The sequence below is a fragment of the Oncorhynchus masou genome, chromosome 5 (genome assembly GCF_036934945.1).
Source record: "Oncorhynchus masou masou isolate Uvic2021 chromosome 5, UVic_Omas_1.1, whole genome shotgun sequence".
In the NCBI taxonomy this organism is placed as follows: Eukaryota; Metazoa; Chordata; class Actinopteri; order Salmoniformes; family Salmonidae; genus Oncorhynchus; species Oncorhynchus masou.
Window position 1 is genome coordinate 77,321,965 of NC_088216.1, and position 27,571 is coordinate 77,349,535.

General features: G+C 41.8%; 1 protein-coding gene across 4 annotated transcripts; it reads right to left on the reverse strand.

Annotated features, from left to right (window-relative positions):
- Nucleotides 1-27,571, reverse strand: LOC135540296 (macrophage-stimulating protein receptor-like). 4 transcript variants are annotated; one of them, XM_064966872.1, is made up of 21 exons: nucleotides 27,137-27,571; nucleotides 24,421-25,718; nucleotides 18,863-19,039; nucleotides 18,440-18,562; nucleotides 18,096-18,266; nucleotides 15,445-15,608; nucleotides 15,188-15,323; nucleotides 12,119-12,255; nucleotides 11,762-11,941; nucleotides 11,472-11,571; nucleotides 11,132-11,350; nucleotides 10,685-10,831; nucleotides 8,931-9,087; nucleotides 5,019-5,102; nucleotides 4,719-4,919; nucleotides 4,309-4,395; nucleotides 4,016-4,197; nucleotides 3,170-3,279; nucleotides 2,504-2,669; nucleotides 2,286-2,422; nucleotides 1-1,988 (listed from the first exon to the last, which is right to left on the reverse strand). In XM_064966872.1, the coding sequence occupies exons 2-21, from the start codon at nucleotides 25,621-25,623 to the stop codon at nucleotides 1,754-1,756; spliced, it is 4,116 nt and encodes a 1,371-aa protein (XP_064822944.1). In that variant the 5' UTR covers nucleotides 25,624-25,718; nucleotides 27,137-27,571; the 3' UTR covers nucleotides 1-1,753. The 4 variants fall into 4 exon arrangements, with proteins under 4 accessions (XP_064822944.1, XP_064822943.1, XP_064822942.1 ...); XM_064966871.1 differs by having other exon boundaries at nucleotides 5,004-5,102; nucleotides 24,421-25,695; nucleotides 27,137-27,570; XM_064966870.1 differs by having other exon boundaries at nucleotides 5,004-5,102; nucleotides 27,137-27,570.

The window sequence follows — 27,571 nt, forward strand, 5'->3', positions numbered from 1 at the left end:
TTGGCTGTGTTAAATCTAATGTTTTACTTTCTTCATGTTGATACAAACGTAGACTTGTGTTTTCTGATTGATGTCACTAAAACAATCCACAAGATAAACACAGTTGGAGGTGATTACACATCTAGTGACTGAAATAAACAAGAGAACTAAGGCTATAGGGTGTCCTGAGATTTCAGTATAGACTACAGTCTGCCAGTGCCAATCATAACCATTTCCTTACGCAAAGTAAACATCCCTCTTATCTCCTTTAAGCATTGTAGTGTGAAACATAGATCGTTGTAACAAAGGTCTGGTGTGTACCTTGGTTGGTCTGATGATGTGCAGAATACTGCAGCAAAAGTACTCATGACAAAGGTTTTTACTGACCTCTAGTGATGGATTCAAAGACTAACAAGTAGTAGGGGCATACTTCAGCTCAGAGTTAAATGGGCAATCCGCAGTTCAAACAACATCAAAGCAGCCACCCCCTACTTGTTTTGGTAAACAGCTGAGGGATGGGGCTGGAGAATTTTAACCACTAACAAAGCTATGAATAGAAGGACTGACCATCCATGATATCAAAAGTATAGTTTTAACCATGTTTTGAGGCTATACAGTGTTTGTTTACAAACAATGGAGTAAAACAAGCTTATATGTATGCTTCTGATGGGGTGTGACAGTTGAACTAAGCTCACGGGCAGTTCTAAGTTGTATTTTTTAAGAATCAATGGGTATTTACAGTATCATTCATTTAGAAGTTAAAAAATGGATGCAGCATCCCAGACTTTCCCTTTAATAAAAGACAGGTTTATTTCTCAAACCAGACAAATGTATATGTTGACTCCCTGAGTATCAATTAGTATTCCTATTATGATTTTCTCTGAAGAGGAAGGGCATTTAAAGCTTACCTATTCACAAGGATGGCAAACTGAACTATCCTCTCAAAAGTGTGTCCTTGTGAATCTCAAGGGCTGAGTTGACAGGCAGCCCAATTCAGATTTTTCCCGCTGCTAATTCGTTTTTTGGACAATCACATAAGATCTTTTCACATCAGATCTTTTTCAGATCTGTTTGGCCAAAAGACCAATTAGTTAGTGAAAAAAATATTAGAATTGGGGTGCCTGTGTAAATGCAGAAAAGTTGACCAGTTTGGTCAGTGGACATATTTCATACCATAAATCAATGACCATCTCGAATACTGTGTTTACACATGCAGCACAATTCTGGTCGGTGAAAAGACCAATAGTGACAAAAATATCAGTTTGTAAACGCAGCCACAGCAAAAAAGTTAGCAAAATCTGACATATTATATCCATCCTATTAAACATATTAATGTCAAGCTGAAATCATAGTCATTAATTAGCATAGCATATCCACATTTCAGACATTTACATTCATTTGTTCATATTTACAGCTGTGCTTCAGACATGGAGAGGGTTCACTTGGTGTCCCATAAATGCAATTTCTACAACTGAAAACCTACCTTTAAAAAAACATTAAAAGTACCCAAAAATATGATAGTCATAATTTGTGTACTCACAAGGTGGGGGAATCTCCATTGAAATTCAGTGTCATTGCTCACACAATTGGACAAATTTAGTCAATAGTCAATGTTCTATTCCTTCCCAATCCAGTCTCAAGTAACAGAACTGCAAGATTCTTTCTGCATACTGCGTGGATAGGAAAAGGAGAAGCCTTTCATCCGTGCCCTCTGACCTCTCTCTACTGTCCCTGTCCTGGTCTGGTCAGTTCTGGTCTGGTCTGTCTGGTCCAGTCAGTTGGACATAACGCTGTCTGACTCTGATCCAGAAGAGGCTTCAGCCTCGTCAGCGGAGGCGGTCGGGGCGGGGTAGGGCCGTGGCTGGTCCAGGTTGACGTAGGTTACCTTAAGGCTGATGTAGTGCTCTCCCTCCAGGCAGGACCAGATCTCCAGAACCTCCTGGTCCAGCGTGTGGAAATCAGGCCTGAGCTCCGGTTCCGGGTTCCAGCACTCCAGCATGATTGAGTACCTGTAGAGAAACAACAGCAGCCATCAACAACCAAGACAGAGAAGCTGTAGAGCAATGGCAACTGCCGTCAACAACCATGAGTACCTAGAAAAACAACAACCGCCGTCAACAACCACGAGTACCTAGAAAAACAGCAACCGCCGTCAACAACCATGAGTACCTAGAAAAACAACAACCGCCATCAACAATCAAGAGTTCCTAGAAAAACAACAAACACCATCAACAACCAAGCTCATCTGAGATAATTTTTTCAAATTCTTAGCTTTAGGGGTAGAAAATAAGCCCAGAAACACTTACAGGGCATCAGGGCAGAACTGTGGCTGGGGAAGCCTGCGCCCCTTCAACAGGAATTCAGTGATGTCATAGGGGTCCACTTCAGGATAGGGACTAGCTCCTCTGGTCAACAGCTCCCACATCAGGACCCCAAATGACCACTGTGAAGACAAGGGGTAAAGAGCTTGAGTCAAGACAGATCAAGTATACAGAGTATGCTAACTAAGGACATGTCCACTCACCACATCTGACTTAGTGGTGAACTTCTGTGTCTGCAGACTCTCTATGGCCATCCACTTGACTGGCAGCTTGGCCTTCTTGTGGTTCCGGATGCTGTAGTACTCCTTGTCAAACACATCTCTGGCCATGCCGAAGTCTGCCACCTTCACCGTGAACGTTTCATCAAGCCTAAAGAGACAATAGATAATAGATGATAATAAACAGATATTAAAGATGGGACTGCCAGGTCCTGGATTGAGAAATAGTCTTTACATTAGTTTCAACTTATAATGTCACATGCACTAGTACAGTGAAATGCCTTTCTTGCCAGCTCCAAACTCAACAATGCAGTAATCAATAACAATGTAACACTAAAAATAACATAAGGTAGAACAAAAACGCACAATAAATAAAAATAAGAAGAACAGAAGAAAATAAGTAAGCATAATATATAGAGGGTCAGTCAGTTCCAGTACCATATTTACAATGTGCAGGGATACTGGCTCGATAGATGTAGGTACTGTATTTATAGGGGTAAGGTGACTAGTATCAGGATATATGATAAAACTATGAGCAGCAGCATATATGATGATTGTATGTGAGTGGGTGTGTTTAGAATCAGTAGTGAGTGTTTGTGTGTGTGTTGGCGTGTCCAAAAGGTATGAGTGACAGGGCTGCCCTTGACTTACATGCAATTCCTAGCTGCCAGGTCTCTGTGTACAAACTTCTTCTGGGCCAGGTACTCCATCCCTTTGGCAACTTGCAGCCCAAAGCCAATCAGGTCTTTCACTGTTGGGTTCTGGAGGAGGAGAGAAAGAGTAGCACAGGAGTTGTTGGTGAGATATCATTAAAACTTCTACAGGATCGGTGGATCCCCTACGGGACGGTTGAGCTAATGTAGGCTAATGCAATTAGCATGAGGTTGTAAGTAACAAGAACATTTCCCAGAACATAGATATATCTGATATTGGCAGAAAGCTTAAATTATTGTTAATCTAACTGCACTCTCCAATTTACAGTAGCAATTACAGTGAAAGAAAACTGTGCTATTGTTTGAGGAGAGTGCACAGTTATGTACTTGAAAAGTGATTAATCAATTAATTAGGCACATGTGGGCAGTCTTGATACAATTTTTTTAACAGAAATACAATGGTTCATTGGATCAGTCTAAACCTTTGCACATACACTGCACCTGGGCTGGATTAATACATTATGGCCATTCTCTTGCATGTTTTTTCTTTGTATTGTCTTTTACCAGATGTGATATATATTCTCCTACATTAACTTCACATTTCCACAGACTTCAAAGTGTTTCCTTTCACATGGTTACTTCAGGTCCTGAGCTATAGGCAGTTAGACTTGGGCATGTCATTTTAGGTGAACATTTAAAAAAGGGGGTTGGATACTTAAGAGTTAATAAAACAAAAGCACTTGCAGTAATCTGCAGTACACTGGTGAAAAAGGTTAAGTATCAGTTAAATCTGGCATTTCTGTCCATTTACTTTGACAAAGAAAGGCCCTATAGGCTGACTTACCCTCCTTTCACAGCGTATAAAGTGGCGCAGGTCTCCATATTTCATATAGGGCAGCACCACCAGGGGGAGCCCCTCCTGAGGCAGAAGAATGCCCAGCAGGGACAGAACGTTGTTGTGGTGGAACTCCTTCATCAGGATGCCCTCTCTCAGGAACTGCTCCACCTCCTCCAGGGCCGTGATCCCTGAGTGTGAGAGAGAGAGCATTGTTCTACATGAAACTAGCAGGATATACACTCAGAAAATGATGTAAATAAAATGTAAATGTAAATGTAAAATGTAAATAATCAACTTACTGTTCAATGCTTTAACGGCACAGTGGATTAACTGTTCTTGGTTCTTGTTGTCTGTTAGGTAGCCATGGTACACAGTCCCAAAATTACCTGAATAACAACAAAATTACATCAGTGTTTTTGTGGATATTGCTCTAGTCTAGTTACATACTTGTAAATTAAAAAAATATGAACATGCGATTGAGTGGAAATGGACTCTAATGAAATGAAGCTGACTACCAGAAACATGTTTCTTCTCTCAGTATCTGAGGAGGTCCCAATTAGTTTGGCGTGACAATGACAATAGGAGTCGGCAAGACAGCACCAACAAATCAAAATCAAATCAAATTTTATTTGTCACATACACATGGTTAGCAGATGTTAATGCGAGTGTAGCGAAATGCTTGTGTAATCTGGGACCGGTCTATCCATACCTTTGCCAATGATCTGGTTGCGGTGAATGTTGACAGTGTCGGCTGGGATCAGGACGTCTCTGACCTCCTCCAGGAGCTCAGGTTTCAGGGTGTCCACTGAGATCAGAGGCACGGCCAAGGGGTCAAAGGTGGCAGTGTAGACCAGGCCATGGAACATTATCCCTCCTGAGCCTGTCGTTTGGCTCGGCTGGGAGGACAGGTCTGGAGTACAGAGGAAACATTGATGAATGGATTTGAATAACAAGATCGATGAATCATAATCAATGATCACATCAAGGGTCTCACCTCGTCTATAGTCACCTGTGGGGGATAGGTCAGGGTTGCTGCTTATTCTTCTGCGGACGGACATCCTAGCTAAACGAGTCTCTACATTGGCTGAAATTTCTAAATCAACACAATTAATAACATTGTCATATACAGTACCAGTCAAAAATTTGGACACAGAACACACATGGGTAAAGCGACATTTGAAAATTCGTCATTGGCGTTGATTGGTTACAGATGATCCAATCGCTTATGAATTTGTTTTGTACAACACCCCTCATTTTGACTTCCCCAGAAACAACTTCAACGATGGGAGGCTCAGAGTGAAGTACAGTGGGGCAAAAAAGCATTTAGTCAGCCACCAATTGTGCAAGTTCTCCCACTTAAAAAGATAAGGCCTGTAATTTTCATCATAGGTACACTTCAACTATGACAGACAAAATGAGAGAGAAAAAATCCAGAAAATCAAATTGTAGGATTTTTAATGGATTTATTGCAAATTATGGTGGAAAATAAGTATTTGGTCACCTACAAACAAGCAAGATTTCTGGCCCTCACAGACCTGTAACTTCTTCTTTAAGAGGCTCCTCTGTCCTCCACTCGTTACCTGTATTAATGGCACCTGTTTGAACTTGTTATCGGTATAAAAGACACCTGTCCACAACCTCAAACAGTCACACTCCAAACTCCACTATGGCCAAGACCAAAGAGCTGTCAAAGGACACCAGAAACAAAATTGTAGACCTGCACCAGGCTGGGAAGACTGAATCTGCAATAGGTAAGCAGCTTGGTTTCAAGAAATCAACTGTGGGAGCAAGTATTAGGAAATGGAAGACATACAAGACCACTGATAATCTCCCTCGATCTGGGGCTCCACACAAGATCTCACCCCGTGGGGTCAAAATGATCACAAGAACGGTGAGCAAAAATCCCAGAACCACACGGGGGGACCTAGTGAATGACCTGCAGAGAGCTGGGACCAAAGTAACAAAGCCTACCATCAGTAACACACTACGCCGCCAGGGACTCAAATCCTGCAGTTCCAGACGTGTCCCCCTGCTTAAGCCAGTACATGTCCAGGCCCGCCTGAAGTTTGCTAGAGAGCATTTGGATGATCCAGAAGAAGATTGGGAGAACGTTATATGGGAGAATGTCATATGGTCAGATGAAACCAAAATATAACTTTTTGGTAAAAACTCGTTGTGTTTGGAGGACAAAGAATGCTGAGTTGAATCCAAAGAACACCATACCTACTGTGAAGCATGGGGGTGGAAACATCATGCTTTTGGGCTGTTTTTCTGCAAAGGGACCAGGACGACTGATCCGTGTAAAGGAAAGAATGAATGAGGCCATGTATCGTGAGATTTTGAGTGAAAACCTCCTTCTATCAGCAAGGGTATTGAAGATGAAACGTGGCTGGGTCTTTCAGCATGACAATGATCCCAAACGCACCGCCCGGGAAACGGAGTGGCTTCGTAAGAAACATTTCAAGGTCCTGGAGTGGCCTAGCCAGTCTCCAGATCTCAACCCCATAGAAAATCTTTGGAGGGAGTTGAAAGTCCGTGTTGCCCAGCAACAGCCCCAAAACATCACTGCTCTAGGGGAGATCTGCATGGAGGAATGGGCCAAAATACCAGCAACAGTGTGTGAAAACCTTGTGAAGACTTACAGAAAATGTTTGACCTCTGTCATTGCCAACAAAGGGTATATAACAAAGTATTGAGATAAACTTTTGTTATTGACCAAATACTTATTTTCCACCATAATTTGCAAATAAATTCATTAAAAATCCTACAATGTGATTTTTTCTCTCATTTTGTCTGTCATAGTTGAAGTGTACCTATGATGAAAATTACAGGCCTCTCATCTTTTTAAGTGGGAGAACTTGAACAATTGGTGACTGACTAAATGCTTTTTTGCCCCACTGTACGTAGTGAACATCGAGTAGCGGAAGAATTCAGTTTGAGTCATCAGGAAAATAGTGTATAGATCCAGTAATATACAGTACCAGTCAAAAGTTTGGACACACCTACTCATTCCAGGGTTTTTCTTTATTTTTACTATTTTCTACAATGTAGAATACTAGTGAAGACATCAAAAATATGAAATAACACATATGGAATCATGTAGTAACCAAAAAGAGTGTTAAACAAATCTAAATATATTTTAGATTCTTCAAAGTAGCCACATTTTGCCTTGACGACAGCTTTGCACACTCTTGGCATTCTCTCAACCAACTTCATGAGGTACTGTAGTCACCTGGAATGCTTTTCAATTAACAGGTGTGCCTTATTAAAAGTACATTTGTGGAATTTCTTTCCTTCCTAATGCATTTGAGCCAATCAGTTGTGTTGTGACAACGTAGGGGTGGTATACAGAAGATATCCCTATTTGGTAAAAGACCAAGTTCATTATTATGGCAAGAACAGCTCAAATAAGCAAAGAGAATGACAGTACATCATTACTTTAAGACATGAAGGTCAGTCAATCTGAAAAATGTCAGTGCAGTCGCAAAAACCAGCAAGCGCTATGATGAAACTGGCTCTCATAAGGACCGCCACAGGAAAGAAATACCCAGAGTTTCCTCTGCTGCAGAGGATAAGTTCATTAGAGTTACCAGCCACAGAAATTGCAGCCCAAACAAATTATTCACATTGTTCCAGTAAGAGACAAATCTCAACATCAACTCTTCAGAGGAGTGAGTGAATCATGGTCGAAGTTCTGCAAAGAAACCACTAATAAAGGAGTGACTTGCTTGGTCCAAGAAACAGGAGCAATGGACATTAAACTGGTGGAAATCTGTCCTTTGGTCTGAAGAGTCCAAATTTGAGATTTTTGGTTCCAACTGCCATGTCTTTGTGAGACACAGAGTAGGTGAATGGATGATCTCCACGTGTGTGGTTCCCACCGTGAAGCATGGAGGAGGAGGTTTGATGGTGCTTTGCTGGTGCAGTGTCTGTGATTTATTTAGTATTCAAGGCACAATTAACCAGCATGGCTGCCACAGCATTGTGCAGCAATATGCCATCCCATTTGGTTTGTGCTTAGTGGGACTATCATTTGTTTTTCAATAGGACAATGAACCAACACACTTCCAGGCTGTGTAAGGGCTATTTGACCAAGAAGGAGAGTGATGGAGTGAGGCATCAGATGACCTGGCCTCCACAATCACCTGGCCTCAACCCAATTGAAATGGTTTGGGATGAGTTTGACTGCAGAGTGAAGGAAAAGCAGCCAACAAGTGCTCAGCATATGTAGGAACTCCTTGAAGACCTATGGAAAAGCATTCCAGGTGAAGCTTGTTGAGACAGTTCCAAGAGTGTTCAAAGATGTCATCAAGGCAATGGGTGTCTACTTTGAAGAAAATACAAATAAAATATATTTAGAATTGTTAAACACTTTTTTGGAAACTACATGATTCAATTTCTGTTCTTTCATAGATTTGATGTCTTCAATATTATTCTACAATGTAGAAAATAGTAAAAATAAAGAAAAACCCTTGACCTAATAGGTGTCCAAACTTTTGACTGGTACTGTACATACTTAAATCAAAGCAAACAACTTTAGATACTTAGTAGATGTGAGCAAATTGAAGATAACATACTACAAGAGTACAAATGTATGATCTTAATATGAGCCATTTGCTACAGCAGGAAAAAATATTATTTAGCAAAAGGAAATGTATATTGTTATGTGGATTATAATTAATGGAATATTTTTATAGGTTGATACAATTTTCTCAAATCTGAAATTTCAAAGTGGAAATTACAAACTTCAGAAGCCTATTTAAACCTCAAATACACTACAAGTTTAAAATGTTCTACATTGCAGGAAAGTTACCCTGAAACAGGGTTATACAACTAAGCTCCAATAACTGTACTGGTAGATGAAAGCAAATCCCAAGGTAATCTCATGGTAGCAAATCCTACGGACAGTAATGGTTCTCACCTTTCTTTTTCCTCCTCACATGTTTCATGGCGATGAAAGCCAGGGCAGCGCCAACGCACAATGCAGCAAAGATCCCCATCACCACACCCACTGTGTTGACAGTGTTGCTGAAGAAGACCACAGTGCCCACCTCATAGGCATGCCCATTCACAGACACCTGGGACAGAAAACAGGATATCACTCAGACCTTGTTTTTATATCACTTTACTTTAGTAACAGTTTACTTATGGATTGATGGCTTGCTTTTAACTTGGGATAGGCGTGCCGCTAGCACCCCACCTCGACAACATCCGATGAAATTGCAGAGTGTGAAATTCAAAACACAACATTCGTAATATTAAACATGAAAATACAAGTGTCTTCCATTGTTTAAAAGCTTAAATTCTTGATAATCCAGCCGGTTTGTCAGATTTAAAAAAGGCTTTACGGCGAAAGCACACCATGCGATTATCTGAGGACAGAGCCCCGCATACAAACATTACATACATTTTCCAACCAAGCAGAGGCATCAAGAAAGTCAGAAATAGCGATAAAATAAATCATTTTCCTTTGAAGGTCTTCCTCTGGTTGCAATAACAAGGGTCCCAGATATATAACAAATGGTCCTTTTGTTCGATAAAGTCCTTTATATACCCAGAAATGTCAGTTTAGGTGGCGCGCTTGACTCAGTAATCTACCGGTTTCACTCGTTCAAAATGCATACAAATGAATCCCGAAAGTTACCAATAAACTTAGTCCAAACAAGTCAAACAACGTTTCTAATCAATCCTCAGGCACCCTAATATGTAGATAAGTTAAAACATTATAAGAGCGTCTGCCAAATGACTTAAATGTAATGTAAATGTAAGACGGAGAATAGTATAACAAGGGTCCCAGATATATAACAAATGGTCCTTTTGTTCGATAAAGTCCTTTATATACCCAGAAATGTCAGTTTAGTTGGCGCGCTTGACTCAGTAATCTACCGGTTTCACTCGTTCAAAATGCATACAAATGAATCCCGAAAGTTACCAATAAACTTAGTCCAAACAAGTCAAACAACGTTTCTAATCAATCCTCAGGCACCCTAATATGTAGATAAGTTAAAACATTTAAGACGGAGAATAGTATGTTCATTACCGGAGATAAATAACGAAGTGTGCGCCCTCACCGACGCGCACCACAACACTACAGCTAAAATGGGAGCTCTTAGAAAAACTACAAATTCTAGTTCATATTTCAAAAAACAAGCCTGAAACTCTTTCTAAAGACTGTTGACATCTACTGGAAAACCTAGGAACTGTAATCTGGGAAGTATTCCATTCATATTCCCATAGACAGCCATTATAATGAGTGGTGAGCTCAAAAAACAAATTCCCGGATGGATTCTCTTCTCCTCGGGTTTCCGCCTGCTATATCAGTTCTGTTATACTCAAAGACATTATTATAACAGTTTTGAAAACTGTAGAGTGTTTTCTATCCAATACTCCCAATTATCCTTGCTTCCGGGCCTGAATAACAAGCAGTTTACTTTGGGCACCTCATTCATCAAAACTTCTGAATACTGCCCCTTATCCATAAGAAGGTTGGGGGTCAATTCCATTCCAATTCAGTCAAAGTAAACTGAAATTCTAATTCCAATTAATTTAAATGGAATTGACCCAAAACCTGTTTACTAAAGGCCCAGTTTGGTTTACTATAGAAGAGGCATGATAATGGTTAACTAAGGGTTAAATTCAATTAGGTTAACCATTACAGTAAGCAGAGTAGCTCACCCTGACAGGTGACCCTTCACTGGGGATGATGAGATTCTTGGGGATCCTGCAGGTCAGTTCGTTGTCCAGTACCTGGACACCACAGTCCACGCCTCCAATGCTCATTGTAATCTCCATACAGGGACTCACCATGCTCAGCTTGTTGTGCTACAGAACATGGCAGAGCAAGACTCATTGTGGTACTTATTGGAGCCTTGTTATTATTTACTACAGGTGCCGAAACGGGTTAGTTGTAAGCTGGTTATAATGATGTCATTTCAACCAATCAGCTTTGTCCGCTGGGACCTAAGAAATTAAGAAATCAACTACTTACACTACTGGTACAACAACAGTCATGGTCAGATTTACACAGCAATTGATTGTTCAATTGTAGAATAGAGTTACTGTACTTGATTGACTGACTACATAGCTGGTTGATAATGCCCGTGTGTATGATTGTGAACGTACATGCAGGGAAACCTCAGTCTGGCCAGGGCTCAGGCTCAGTACGTTGCCTTCGTACTCAAAGGGGGTGATGCTGGCGTCTGGTTGGTATTCGAAGCGCTTCATCACAAGTTTGTTGGCCCCGTCCATATTGATAGTGATGATGCCATTGTCGGTCTCATTCCTGGGGAAAACAGGGGCGAAGCACTCCATATGTGTGGGGGTTGCTGTGCCGTTGCAGACCTGGGTTACAGTCAAAGTGTCAATAACAGTATTCTGGGGATAACTTACTCACATTTCATAGATGTTACCTCCATCTTAGGTTCATGAGGCCCAGAGTTGTTAACCCTAGAGGATAACTTACACGCTGCAGAAGCTTCTGTGAGGGGTTGTGGGATTTGTAGCGGATCACAGTGTTGTACGCAGAGTCCAGATTACTGCCTTTGATGATGATTTTGGATCCACTTAATCACACGATTCAACAAATAAAAACAAACGAATACAGACTTGGTGTTATAGGTCACTATTGCTGAGTGTACATTGAGAGGAAACCAGCACAATTTGCAGTTTATTATGTATTATTTTTCAAATAGTTGTGGCAGTTCATGAAATGAGAATTTTACTTCTGGGTAACCAAGATTAAGTATGGCCTACCTTCTAAAGCTGCAGACTGGCTGTATCACAGTGATCACAGGGTTCTTCTTGTAGTGAAACATCTTGGTAGTAGCCACTTGGGATTTGTCAATGAAAACCCTGACAGGCACCTTCTTCACCACTGCCAACCCTTTGGACAGGCAGACTATGGAGGACATGGTCCCAGTACCCTCAGTGACACTGGCAGAGACAGCGTAACAAGTGGGACATCATATTATGAACACTAATATACCGTAGATACAGACAGACACATACTAAGAAAGGGACACATTGTTTAGTTCCAATGAGACACCTTGAGAGAGCAAATTACACAGCAGAAACCAACGAAAACAGAGAGAGTTGGATGCCCATAATTACCTCTTGATGGGGCATTCCTGGTCTCCTATAGACACAGTCTTTATCATCCCTGCGTTCAAGTGAGGCCCTGTCACTGTGACCAAGGTTCCCCCTATTTGAGGCCCATAGTCAGGAGTGATTTCTGTGATACTTGGCTCCTGGATACAAAAGTAGACATTAGGATGAATTAAATATATATACAGTGCATTTGGAAAGTATTCCGACCCCTTGACTTTTTCCACATTTTGTTACGTTACAGCCTTATTCTAAAATTGATAAAACAGTTTTTTTCCTCATCAATCTACACACAATACCCCAAAAGAAAAGTTTTTTTTTTTAAGTACAAAACTGAAATATCACATTTACATTAGTATTCAGACCCTTCACTCAGTACTTTCTTGAAGCACCTTTGGAAGCGATTACAGCCTTGAGTCTTCTTGGGTATGACGCTACAAGCTTGGCACACCTGTATTTCTCTGTAGATCCACTCAAGCTCTGTCAGGTTGGATGGGGAGCGTCACTGCACAGCTATTTTCAGGTCCCTCCAGAGATGTTCGATCGGGTTCAAGTCTGGGCTCTGGTTGGACCACTCAAGGACATTCAGAAACTTGTCACAAAGCCACTCCTGCGTTGTCTTGGCTGTGCACTTAGGGTCATTGTCCAGTTGGAAGGTGAACCTTCACCCCAATCTGAGGTCCTGAGCGCTTTGGAGCAGGTTTTCATCAATGATCTCTCTGTACTTTCCCTTGACCCTGAATATTATCCCAGTCCTTGCCACTGAAAAACATCCCCACAGCATGATGCTACCACCACCATGCCTTCACTGTAGGGATGGTGCCAGGTTTCCTCCAGACGTGACACTTGGCATTCAGGCCAAAGGGTTCAATCTTGGTTTCATGAGACCAGAGAATCTTGTTTCTCATGGTCTGCGAGTCTTTAGGTGGCTTAGGCAAACTCCAAGCGGGCTGTCAGGTGCCTTTTACTGAGGAATGGCTTCCGTCTGGCCACTCTACCATAAAAGCCTGATTGGTGGAGTGCTGCAGAGATGGTTGTCCTTCTGGAAGTTTCTCCAATCACAGAGGAACTCTAGAACTCCTTCAGAGTGACAATCAGGTTCTTGGTCACCTCCCTGACCAAGGCTCTTCTCCCCCGATTGCTCAGCTTGGACCGGTGGCCAGCTCTAGGAAGAGTCTTGGTGGTTCCAAACTTCTTCCATTTAAGAATGATGGAGGCCATTGTGTTCTTGGGTGACCTTCAATGCTAACAGAAATATTTTGGTACCCTTCCCCAGATCTGTGCCGCGACACAAACCTGTCTCTGATCTCTATTGACAATTCCTTCAACCTCATGGTTTTTACTTTGACATGCACTGTCAACTGTATGACCTTATATGGACAGGTGTGTGCCTTTCCAAATCATGTCCAATCAATTGAGTTTACCACAGGTGGACTTCTATCAATTTTGAGTCTCATAGCAAAGGATTTGAATACCTATGTAAATTAGGTATTTCTGTTTTTCATTTTTAATACATTTGCAAACCATTCTAAAAACCTGTTTTCACTTTGTCATTATGGGGTATTGTGTGTAGATTGAAGACAATTATTTTCTATTTAATCCATTTTAGAATAAGGCTGTAACATAACAAAACGTGGAAAAAGTCAAGGGGTCTGTCTACTTTCCGAATGCACAGTATAAACCTGTGTGGAATCGCCTGCCTTCAATATACTTTGTATCCCTCATTTACTCAGCTGTTTCCTTTAATTTAGCAGTTACATACATACAGTACCAATCAAAAGTTTGCAAACACCTACTCATTCCAGGGGTTTTCTTTATTTTTTACTATTTTCTACATTGTATCTCTGGGACCCTCAGGATGACAAATCAGAGCAAGATTAATAAATGTAAGTACATTATTTACCTTCAGAGGTGAATGTATCAAACCAGTCGCCGTGATAAAAGTTTTTTGTTGTTGTGCACTCTCCTCAAACAAAAGCATGGATTTTTTCACTATAATAGCTAATAGCTTAGATTAACAAGTATTTAGGCTTTCTGCCTATATAAGACATGTCTATGTCCTGGAAAATGTTCTTGTTACTTACAACGTCATGCTAATCACATTAGCGCACGTTAGCTCAACTGTCCCGGAGGAGGGACACTGATACCGTAAAATTGAATGTTCTTTTATCTGTTTTTTTTATCTGGTTTTATTGTTAGCTTAAGTTACCTGGGGTGGCAGAGAGTTACATGTACTCATTTTTTTTATTTAACCTATATTTAACTCATGGCTTTATTTAATAATGTGTGTTTCCCAGCTTCTGTTCTGGACCTGGGGACTGTGAAGGGACCTCTGGCTGCATGTCTTGTGTGGTACTGATGAGTGTCCGAACTGTGTGCCAACAGATTGAACAGATAGTTCAGTACCTTTCACACATCAACACCTCACACAAAGACCAGTAGTGATTCCGTCAATCTCTACTCGACATGCATACCACTGACATTCACCCTCCATGTACATCTAAGTGAAATATGTGCTGTTCTGTTCTGGACCAACTGCAATTTTCCTATGTCCTTCTTTGACACACATGACCACACAACTGGGCAGTAGTCCATGTGCGACAAAATGAGGGCCTGTAGGACCTGCCTGGTTGATTTAGTTGTCAAGAAAGCAGAGCATTGCCTTATCATAGACAGACCTCTTCCCATTTTAGCAACCATTGAGTCTATATGTTTTGACCATGACATCTCGCTATCTAGGGTTACACCCAGCAGTTTAATCTACTCAATTTACTCAATCATCCACATTATTCAATAATATAGCTAGATTAGATTTAGGGTTGAGTGAGTGATTTTGTCTCAAAAACGATGATTTTAGTTTGAGATATTTAGCATCAGCCTATTGCTAGATACTTATTCTAAAACTGACTGAAGTTCTATGTTAAGGTTGTCAGTTATTTCTGGATTTACATCCTTATCATGGATTGAGAGTTATGTATCTAATAGAACATAGAGGGTTTTATTAAATAGAAGCCCCTCTAATGCAAATTCAGTTTTTACTGTATCAACAATAAAATAAAATGTAATCCTCCTCACCACAAAAGTGAACCCTATCATCTGGGCCTGGCCTTCAACTGAGTAGCGTCCCTCCACCTTCCCCTCATGCACTGCCACGGTGATGTTGAGATCCTGGGATGGACCCAGAACCTTAGGGTGAATGCTACACACCAGCCTAGGAAGGGTCAGCGAGAAAGATCAGTGATGCCTATAGCCTCAGCATGAAATTGTTTCACAGAGCTGATTTGGGTTGAGTTTATATGTCTCTATGTATTCTGTCTGTGTGTGTTACTTACTGTGTACTATTGCTCTTCTCTGACAGCACAGTGCAGGGAGTCGCTCCCACTCGCACCAGGTGGGTCTCCTCGCTGATGATGGCTGGTCGTAGAGGAGACTGGAACTCCCAGCCACACAGCCTTAGCTCTGTCTCACCATCAGGGGGAGCCGTCTTTGGGAAAAACTGGATCCCCAAAACAATACCATCAGAAAGACTCCTCAAATGCTTAACTCATTTCCTCAAATGCTTCACTACAGTGCCTTCAGAAAGTATTCATACCCCTTGACTTACATATGTTGTTGTGTTACAGCCTGAATTCAAAATTGATTAAAATGTACAATTGTTTTCTCACCCATAATCTACACACAATACCCCATAATGGCAAAATGAAAACATGTTTTTAGAAATGTTTGCATTTATTGAACATGGAACACAGAAATATCTATTTTAAGTAAGTATTTACACCCCTTAGTCAATACATGTTAGAATCACCTTTAGCAGTGATAACACCTGTGAGTCTTTCTGGGTAAGTCTCTCAAGCCGTCATTTTGAAGTGACTCAAATCCTATTGATTTGCATATCTGATTTGAATCTGTTCTTTTTCCTGCACCCTGAACAGCCAAAAAGCACATGGAATAAGATATTTCAAGCCACATTTCAAACCACCTTCGTAGGTGGTTTACATAAATTAAGATACAAATCTGATTCCTGGCTATGTGACTTGTGTCTGAACATTCAAATCTGATTGATTTAACCTCAAGTGGGATTTAGACTGTTATTCAGCAGATCTCGTTGCTTGCTAGCTACTCTGTTAGTTTGACAACAACACGTGGAAGCTAACTAGCTTGTTAATTGTTTCCAAACATTTTAGTGAATGTGCTAGAAAGCTAAAGATCTACCTAGCTAGCTGTGGCTAGCCAGAAAGGACTTGTTTTGAAAGTTGGATCATGTTATCCTTTAAGGTTTTAAAAGTCTTCTTTCTGAAGGCAGATTTTGAACATTCAAAGCAACTGAGAAACGACCATGGCAGGCAATGTTGTCACCTTAGCATGCTACATAACTTCTGAGTGATAGGAAGCACAAGCACTACCACCAATCAGCCTACACAAATGCATACACACACGTCATTACTATGGCTACTAGCGTAGCCTTGTCTGCAAATGACTGCTGTCTGAACACACACAAATCTGATTTGGTCACTTAACTTTGAAAAACAAAACTGATTTGAGAATTAAGGCCTGCAGTGTGGACAAGGCTTAAGAGCTTTGCAAACCTGGATTGTGCAATATTTGCACATTATTATTTTTAAAAAATCTTCAAGCTTTGTCAAGTTGGTTGTTGATCATTGCTAGACAGCCATTATAAAGCCGATTTAAGTCAAAACTATAACTTGGTGACTCAGGAACATTCAATGTCATCTTGGTAAGCAACTCCAGTGTATACAGTATTTGGCTATTTATCTCCCAGTGTCTGTTGGAAAGCAGGTTTCCTGTAGGATTTTGCCTGTGCTTAGCTCTATTCTGTTTCTTTTCATCCTAAAAACTCCCTAGTCTTTACAGATGACAAGCATACCAATAACATAATGCAGCCACCACCATGCTTGAAAATATGAAGGGTGATACTCGGTGATGTGTTGGATTTGCCCCAAAAATAACACTTTTTATTCAGAAAATAAAGTTAATTTCTATGCTATATTCTTTGCAGTTTTACTTGTGTGCCTTATTGCAAACAGGATGCATGTTTTGGAAAAGAAAATTAATCTGTACAGGCTTCCTTCTTTTCACTCTGTCATTTAGGCTAGTATTGTGGAGTAACTACAACGTTGTTGATATATCCTCAGTGTTCTCCTGTCACAGCCATTTAACTCTTAACTGTTTTAAAGTCACCATTGGCCTCATGGTGAAATACCTGTGTGGTTTGCTTCCTCTCCGGCAACTGAGTTAGGAAGGACGCCTGTATCTTTGTAGTGACTGTGTGTATTGATGTACAATGCAAAGTGTAATTAATAACTTCACTATGGTCAAAGGGATATTCAATCTCTACTTCTTTTTTTTACCCATTAACAGGTGCCTTTTTTTGCGATGCATAGGTCAACAACCCTGGTTTTTGATTCAGTGTTTGAAACTCACTGATTGACTGAGGGACCTTACAGATACTGTAATTATATGTGTGTTTTTGTGTGCGGTACAGAGATGCGGTAGTCATTCAAAAATCCTGATAAACACTTTTATTACACACAAAGTGAGTCCATGCAACTTATTGTGACTTGTTAAGCAAATTATTACTCCTGAACGTATTTAGGTTTGCCATAACAAAGGGGTTGAATACTTATTGATTTCAGCTGTTCGTTTCACTAATTTGTAAACATTTCTAAAAACATAATTCCACTTTAACATTATGGGGTATTGTGTGTAGGCCAATTACACTAAATCTCAATGTAAGCCATTTTAAATTCAGGCTGTAACACGACAAAATGTGGATGAGGTCAAGTCGAGTGAATACTTTCTGAAGGCACTCGGTTTCAATATCCTATTGAAAATGTCTTGGTTTCTTCCACCTACGTGTTTGGTGGTCGTGGTTCAGACATTTATGATCAGATGAAAAGACAAGACCCTCCCTCTACTGGGTCGCTTCTCTTCCACTCCCTACTTCAGCCCCCAGCAGTCTTACCTTTGTGATGACGGGAGGACAGGACTCACTCGTCCACTCTATGAGGCATTCCTCCTGCCTGGAGCACACCCCCGAACACCAGCCACACCCTATGAACCTGGGCGCCATCAGACACGTGGAGCAGGTCAGGAAGTGTTTACATCCTGGTCCTTTAGGAGACACACTGAACATCTGGCACAGAGAGAGAGAAAAGTGATAGAGAGAGTGAGCGAGAAAGAGCGAGAGAAAAGTGAGAAATGAGAGAGAGAGAGAAAAAAAGAGTCACACTGCCAAAATAAGTCACAAGTAAAAAACAAGGGAATACCAAGAAGTATTTATGATTTATGATTGAATTGAAAAGGCACCTTATTTCCAACCACAAAGAGCAAGGACTCGTTAGATTGCACAGCAGCTTTCCTGGACACCTCATTGTCCTCTCCCAGAGAATAGTTGGCAAAGATGATGGGATTTGACCTCCTCAGGATGAGCTACAACAGTCAAAGTCACTACAGTTATATCATTAAGTCATGGCAGACCTATGAAAGGAATGGACTTGTGATGTGTTCTACTTAGGTTGGTTACAATGCCGAGAGAGCTAATGATTGTCATTGGAGAACACTGATTATATAATGTTTACACTTGAGAAAAGACAGCCATGCATAAGGTAAAACTTTAAAATATAACTCCATCTACCCCCACTTTCACTGTCTGCATTCATGAAGTAGACTGTAAAGTCATATTCTCCCACCAGATGTCTCAGTGAGTATACTGTACTGTACCACACACACCTGCAACAGCCTGCCGTCCTTGGTGCCAATGTGTGCCACAGTGTTGTTCCCGATGATGGTGACCAGTACTGAGGTGAGCAGGATGTTGTTCATGTACCTGTTGAAGAGGTCCAACCTGTAGTATGGCTTAGACACCAGGGTGGACTTGGCCATGCATGTAGCGTTGTTGTCGGAGCTCTGCAGACACACATAGAGATTACTCATACTGACTGACTATTCAAACATGACTGGTCATTTCACACCTTTCCCATTTTAGATGAGGTTTATTACATTGGTAATCCTATGGTTTATTTTACTTTACATAAAGTGAGCTCCAAAATAATTGGGACAGTGACACATTTGTTGATGTTTTGGCACTGTACTCCAGAACTTTGGATTTGAAACAATACAATGATTATGATGTTAAAGTGTAGACTGTCAGCTTTGCAGCACTTTGCAAATTGCAGCACTTTTTGTACATTGTCGCCCCCCATTTTAGTAGATCAAAAGTACTGGGACAAATCCACTTACAGTATATCACAAAAGTGAGTACACCTCTCACATTTTTGTAAATATTTGAGTATATCTTTTCATGTGACAACACTGAAGAAAGGACACTTTTTTTGTAAAGTTGTGAGTGTACAGCTTGTATAACAGTGTAAATCTGCTGTCCCCTCAAAATAACTCAACACAGCCATTAATGTCTAAACCACTGGCAACAAAAGTGAGTACACCCCAAAGTGAAAATGTCCAAATTGGGCCCAAAGTGTCAATATTTTGTGTGGCCACCATCATTTTCCAGCACTGCCTTAACCCTCTTTGGCATGGAGTTCACCAGAGCGGTTGTTGCCAGCGGTTTAGACATTAATGGCTGTGTGTTGAGTTATTTTGAGGGGACAGCAAATTTACACTATTATACAAGCTGTACACTCACTACTTTACATTGTCCAGCACTGCCTTAACCCTCTTTGGCATTGAGTTCACCAGAGCACTTGTTGCCAGCGGTTTAGACATTAATGGCTGTGTGTTGAGTTATTTTGAGAGGACAGCAAATTTACACTATTATACAAGCTGTACACTCACTACTTTACATTGTAGCAAAGTGTAATTTCTTCAGTGTTCTCACATGAAAAGATATACTCATATTTACAGAAATGTTAGGGGTGTACTCATTTTTGTGATATACTGTATATGTGTATTAAAGTAGTACAAAGTTAAGCATGAGGTCCCATATTCATAGCATGCAATGATTACATCAGGCTTGTGACTCTCTACAAATTAGAGGTTGACCGATTAATCGGAATGGCCGATTTTCTTGTTTGATTTTTTTTTTTACACCTTTATTTAATCTTTATTTACAATGACGGCCTAGGAACGTTTGGTTAACTGCCTTTTTCAGGGGCAGAACGACAGATTTTTACTTTGACAGCTCAGCGATTCAATCTTGCAACCTTCCTGTTAACTAGTCGCTCTAACCACCTGCCTCACAAGGAGCCCGCCTGTTATGTGAACGCAGTAAGGAGCCAAGGTAAGTTGCTAGCTAGCTTGCTCCCGGGTGGCGCAGTGGTTAAGGGCGCTGTACAGCAGCACCAGCTGTGCCACCAGAGACTCGTAACCGGCCGCGACCGGGAGGTCCGTGGGGCGACGCACAATTGGCCTAGCGCCGTCCGGGTTAGGGAGGGGTTGGCCGGTAGGGATATCCTTGTCTCATTGCGCACCAGCAACTCCTGTGGTGGGCTGGGCGCAGTGCGCGCTAACCAAGGTTGCCAGGTGCACGGTGTTTCCTCTGACACATTGGTGTGGCTGGCTTCCGGGTTGGATGCGCGCTGTGTTAAGAAGCAGTGTGGCTTGATTGGGTTGTGTATCGGAGGACGCATGACTTTCAACCTTCGTCTCTCCCGAGCCCGTACGGGAGTTGTAGCGATGAGACAAGACAGTAACTACTAAACAATTGGATACCACGAAATTGGTGAGAAAAAGGGGTAAAATTCACAAAAAGATATTTCAAAAATAAAAGTTGCTAGCTAGCAATAAACTTAATCATAATCACTAGTTATAAAACTACATACACATGGTTGATGATATTACTAGTTTATCTAGAGTGTCCTGCGTTGCATATAATCGATGCAGTGCGCATTCACGAAAAAGGACTGTCGTTGCTCCAATGTGTACCTAACCATAAACACCAATGCCTTTCTTAAAATCATTACACAGAAGTAAATATTTTTAAACCTGCATATTTAGCTAAAAGAATATACAATTGCCAGAATTGTGACAATGTGAAATTGTGTCACTTCTCTTGCGTTCATTGCACGCAGAGTCAGGGTATATGTAACAGTTTGGGCCTCCTGGCTCATTGCGAACTAATTTGCCATAATTTTACATAATTATGACATAACATTGAAGGTTGTGCAATGTAACAGGAATATTTAGACTTATGGATGCCACCCATTAGATGAAATACGGAATGATTTTTTTATTTCACTGAAAGAATAAACGTCTTGTTTTCGTGATGATAGTTTCCGGATTCAACCATATTAATGACCTAAGGCTCGCATTTCTGTGTGTTATTATGTTATAATTAAGTCTATGATTTGTTAGAGCAGTCTGACTGAGCGATGGTAGGCACCAGCAAGCTCATAAGCATTCATTCAAACAGCACTTTCGTGCGTTTTGCCAGCAGCTCTGCTGTTTATGACTTCAAGCCTATCAACTCCCAACATTAGGCTGGTGTAACGATGTGAAATGGCTAGCTAGTTAGCGGGGTGCGCTAATAGCGTTTCAAACGTCACTCGCTCTGAGACTTGGAGTAGTTGTTCCCCTTGCTCTGCATGGGTAACGCTGCTTTGAGGGTGGCTGTTGTCATTGTGTTCCTGGTTCGAGCCCAGGTAGGGGCGAGGAGAGGGACGGAAGCTATACTTTACATTGGCAATACTAAAGTGCCTATAAGAACATCCGATAGTCAAAGGTATATGAAATACAAATGGTATAGAGAGAAATAGTCCTATAATTCCTATAATAACTACAACCAAAAACTTCTTACCTGGGAATATTGAAGACTCATGTTAAAAGGAACCACCAGTTTTCATATGTTCTCATGTTCTGAGCAAGGAACTGAAACGTTCCTTAGCTTTCTTACATGGCACATATTGCACTTTTACTTTCTTCTCCAACACTTTGTTTTTGCATTATTTAAACCAAATTGAACATGTTTCATTATTTATTTGAGGCTAAATTGATTTTATTGATGTATTATATTGAGTTAAAATAAGTGTTCATTCAGTATTGTTGTAATAGTCATTAATACATTTCAAAGAAAATTATAATAATATATTTTTTTATTTTTTTAAATCGGCCGATTAATCGGTATCAGCTTTTTTTGGTCCTCCAATAATCGGTATCGGCGTTGAAAAATCATAATCGGTCGACCTCTACTACAAATTGGTTGGATGCATTTGCTTTTTATGTTTGTGTTTCTGATTATTTTGTGCCCCACCACCACACACACCACCACACACACACACACCCCAACACAAACACCGCACCACCACCACACACGCACCCCACCACCACCAACACCGCACCACCACAAACACCCCACCACACACATACCCCACCACCACACACCCCACCACCACCACACACCCGCACCCCCACCACACACCCCCACCACACACCCGCACCCCACCACATACACACACCCACACCCCAACACCACACACACACTCCAACACCACACACACTCCAACACCACACACACACTCTCCAACACCACACACACACTCTCCAACACCACACATACACTCTCCAACACCACACACACACTCTCCAACACCACACATACACTCTCCAACAACACACATACACTCTCCAACAACACACACACACTCTCCAACAACACACACACACTCTCCAGCACCACACACACACACTCCAACACCACACACACACACTCCAACACCACACACACACTCTCCAACACCACACATACACTCCAAACACACACACACACACACACCCCACCACAAACACCGCACCACCACCACACACGCACCCCACCACCACCAACACCCCACCACACACATCACCACCACCACACACCCGCACCCCACCACATACACACCCACACCCCACCACCACACACACATACTCCAACACCACACACGCATACTCCAACACCACACACACACTCCCCAACACCACCCAGCAGAACATAAATAAAGCTACTCCAACACAGCACAATTATCTAACCTGCCCTCACATGCCTCTTTACAGTTCCTTTAAGTGCCTTCTACACACATCTTTATCTGATCTTCCATGTTCCTACAACTTAACTATAATCAGTTGAGATGTTTAACACTGACAATATGGCTGGCAGTAAATTTCTCTAACGGTGTATTTTTGTATTGAGTTGTAAACAACAATGACAGTAATAACTCATAACATGATCCGCTTAAACACTTCCGAGATGGAATTAAGTTGAGTAACCCTTCTTATAAACAGTAACCCCACCTCTCTCTCATATATATATATATATATATATATATATATATATATATATATATATATATATATATATACATACACACACACACACACACACATGTATATAGAACACATAGGAGCCAGGCACAGGGATACACTCCCTCCCATTCACATTGTGTCACTTTTATCAACTCCATTTATAACCTCAGAGTTGGCACACCGCCCCAGCAGGTGTCCGCATGGTTCTATGAGCTCAAAAAAGGTGAATGTTTGAAAGTCACAGTGATAAGGCCACACCTTGATAGCAGATATCACACAGCAAACACCATTGTTTAAAATTAATGCAGTTTGTTGATCTATTCTTCCAACGATACATACACTACATTTCCTATCCTCCTGTGTCATTTCCATTTCCTATCCTTCCTGTGCCACAACCTGGTCACAGTCATAATATATATTTTTTAAACAGCTTAATTCAATCATTTTGAACATTTGTAATGATCAAATACAAGGTTTGTCGTACAATATGTAAAGTCTACCCTAAGCTTCCATAGTTACGATTTCAGGAACAACGGTAATGTAGCAGGGCTTTCATGTATAGTACTCAGGCTGTATCAACAGTTCCCACCCTTTCAGCATGGTATGGTAATAGTCATGATTGTAATTCAACAGAGCAGAACACCAGTGTGGCAATACACTGGTGGGATCTGACTCATTCACCCCTCCCTCCCTGTTCTCACACACCCGACTTCCTCCGCTCATAGCACTGGTACTTGTAATGCACAATGCAATTGAAATAACCAACCTTTATGTTATTCTAATGACATAATTTTGATTCAGGACTGTTGAATATCAATAAAACAAGTATATCTTCCTATCTACCATCAGGCTTCAACGACAACCCAACAGAAGCCCTGGCAGAGCAGTGCAGAACAGAGCAGAGCTGAGTAGAGCGGAGCAGAACAGAGCGGAGGAGAGCAGAACAGAGTGGAGCAGAGCAGAATGGAGCGGAACAGAGCGGAGCAGAACAGAGTGGAACAGAGCGGAGCAGAACAGAGCGGAACAGAGCGGAGTTGAGTAGGCCTGTCACTGACCTCATGAGGGCAGCTCTCACAGAGCTGGAAGTGGCAGAGCCCCCTGGAGAGCTGCTCTGTGCTGGACCTGCAGCAGTCCTCCGCTCCCCAGTCGATGGCCCTGTTCACGTCGGGCATGGGGAAGGCACACATGGCTGAGTTACTGTAGGGCCTCCCAGAGCCATCTGTCACTGCAAACACTCCATAGAGGATGTCATCCTTCTCCCCCACCCCCAGCTCCTCTGCCAGCTCCTTCCCTGCCCGGCTGAAGTGGGCCGCCTGCAGCCCGTTATACACCACATCCTGGAAAATATTGTTCTCCCCCCTCCTCCTCCGCCTGCGTTTGGGCTCAAAGCGACACTCCAGCACCACCTCACGGTACAGCCACACTTCCGTGTCCTTCACCGGGAGACGGCCTAACCGAGTCTGATATGAGTCCAGGAAGTTCTCCCTCTGGACGGACAGGAAGTAGACATAGTCCTGTGTGGAGAAGCTGTAGATGTAGTCGATCTGGTAGGAGTTCTGTAGTTTAGGGAGCACAGTCAGACCCTGCATGACCATCTCAAAGCCATCCAGGGTCGACAGTGGCCGGCGCACCGATAAGGACGGTCTGCCGTACCTCTGCGCCACACGCTCATTGAGTGTAGCCGCTACAAAGAAGTAGGCTGTGTAGCCTTGCTCCACGATGATGACCTCAGTGCCCAGGGGGCTGGCCAGGCAGTCAGGGCAAAGGGACGGCGAGTTAGCATCCTTCCTGAAGAGACATTCAGATTTAGGTGGGGTATCATTAGAGCTAAGTTCATGTAAATGACAGATCCCATGCTGAGAGCTCCCACAGGAGTACAGAGAGTTAAGATAAGGTGATGGGTCCAAGAGCAGGACCTCATTATCCGTGTCTACTGAGTCCTCAAGATCGGCCTCGATGTCACACAGGCCACAGGTCTGACACTCCGGGCTGCCCACTGGGCCTGTCCTCAGCTCCCATAACTTACTGAGCTCTCCACTCACTGCCTCAATCACATTCTGAGAAGCCACATAAACCTCAGGCATGTACAGGTTGACCACTATGTTCTGGATGGGTTTGCCTGTCTGGAAGTGGGGTATTGAGTAGTTAAAGGTGAAATCCACCTCCTTGCGAGGGGTCCTGGGACAGGTGTCCAGTCCTGAGGCTTTGAGGGTCTGTATCCATATGCATGTCACCAGGAAGTTGGCCCAGGGGACCATCTCCACTGCTACTGCCTGTTACCTACAACCACGAGAACATCTCCTCCTGAACATTCTGGTGATCAGCAGGAGCTGGAGAGAGAGAGAGAGAGAGACTGGGAGAGAGAGAGTGTGTGAGAGAGAGAGAGTGTGTGAGAGAGAGAATGTGGATGAACTAGAAGGAATTTATTATAACTCTCTGACCCATTTACAACAGAGAACTAGTGGTTTGATGTACTAATCTTGTAAAAAGGGGGGATGAGAAACAATATCTCCTAAGTACCATGTTTACTCTGCTAGTCTGATTTATATGACCAGTGAGTCAGTTTTGTTTACTCTGCTAGTCTGATTTATATGACCAGAGTGAGTCAGTTTTGTTTACTCTGCTAGTCTGATTTATATGACCAGAGTGAGTCTGTTTTGTTTACTCTGCTCATGTTTTTAAAGAGAGAAGATAGTATGGGTATTGTTGGGGGATTGGGGGATGGGATTGCTGATACAATCTGTGGTCGAGGGAGTGGCATTTTGTGCTAAAACTATAAACATGATTTCATATTTATCCAAAAGGATTGGTATGCATAACGTAAGTGTTTGAGTAGCAGTCCAGACTGAGTCATTAGAGTTCCACTCTATGGGAAACACCAAAGTGGGTCAAGAATCTACATTGTACAAGACAAAACATGCTCCCTGTTGACGTAACTGTGGAAATGCACTGTTTGCGTTTCAGAGTCTCTCATCAAATTAACAAAAGACAATAGCTAAATCACTTGGTGTAACCCTATTTCATCTGTTTCATTACAGTGTCTGACAGATGTATGATAATAAAGTGTTTGTAGAACCATGGTCACATGAGTTAGATGTCAGAATGAAAGACTAGATGAAACTGGTGACGTTTCAGTAACTTCCTGTAATATAGCACCTCCACCAAAATGCTGTCTGAATATAAAATAGACCTACTCTACAGAATAAAACACAATTCAGCCTCTAATCACAACATTTATGTGTGGTCTATAATCGTTGATTATAGCCTACAGGCTCCTGAGTGGCGCAGCGGTCTAAAGCACTGCATCTCAGTGCTAGAGATGTCATTACAAACCCTGGTTCAATCCCTGGCTGTATAAAAAACGATCGAGAGTACCATAGACCAGCGCACAATTGGCCGGGTTAGAGGAAGGTTTGGCCGGAGTAGACCGTCATTATGAAACATGAATTTGTTCTTAACTGACTTGCCTCCATAAATAAAGGTTATGTTATAGATATGTGATTGACAGAATTGTGTTTATGATAGTTTGTAGGCTATCCATTTCTGTGTAGAATAAGAGAAGCGGATAGGCTAATACGTCATACTTTTTTTAGATAACTGGAAGATGAAGAAAAACAAGACAAACAATTGGATGAAAAATCCTTGGGATGTTTTGGTAGAGTACTAGAATACTAGAATACTACCGACATGCACACTTATTGATAATAAAGAAATGATGAATGCACTGAATTGGTGTAAAGTAATATGCCAGCCAGATTGCCAGGTACATACCTGAGTGCGTATAATGCCGTGTCTCCAGAGGACTAAAGTATTGATTCCCAGACACAACACTGGCTGTCTTTGATGTTGTCTGTGGCATTAGGCTACATGCGGTCCAGTTCTGTTCTGTGCACGTGTTGATGTATGGAACAATTTCAGAAACTCCATGTGAACCTTCTGTGTGGTCCTGGGACAAGACGCTGGTCCTGGGACAAGACGCACACCTGGAGCACAATTCCGCATATACTCCTCATGCCCCGCCTACCGCAAGGAAGTACGCACTGGTTTTGATTGCACAATCTATTTTTTGTCTGTCCTATGCCATATCAAATATTGCTTTTTTTCTCGCTTGAGATTCTCATCTGAAGTCACTTGAAGGAAAGCAATTTTCACACTCACGCATGAAAGCAAGCGATCACACACTCACTCGGGGTTGTAAGGGGTGCA

Excerpts from the sequence above, each read along its gene's own strand:
- LOC135540296 (XM_064966871.1), bottom strand. The coding sequence starts at position 25,623 with ATGGTCCCCTGGGCCAACTTCCTGGTGACATGCATATGGATACAGACC. Across the intron at positions 4,198-4,308 it reads TGCCGTTAAAGCATTGAACA|GGATCACGGCCCTGGAGGAG; the intron begins GTAAGTTGATTA and ends TCTCACACTCAG. Across the intron at positions 2,670-3,169 it reads CTGGCAGCTAGGAATTGCAT|GCTTGATGAAACGTTCACGG; the intron begins GTAAGTCAAGGG and ends TTGTCTCTTTAG.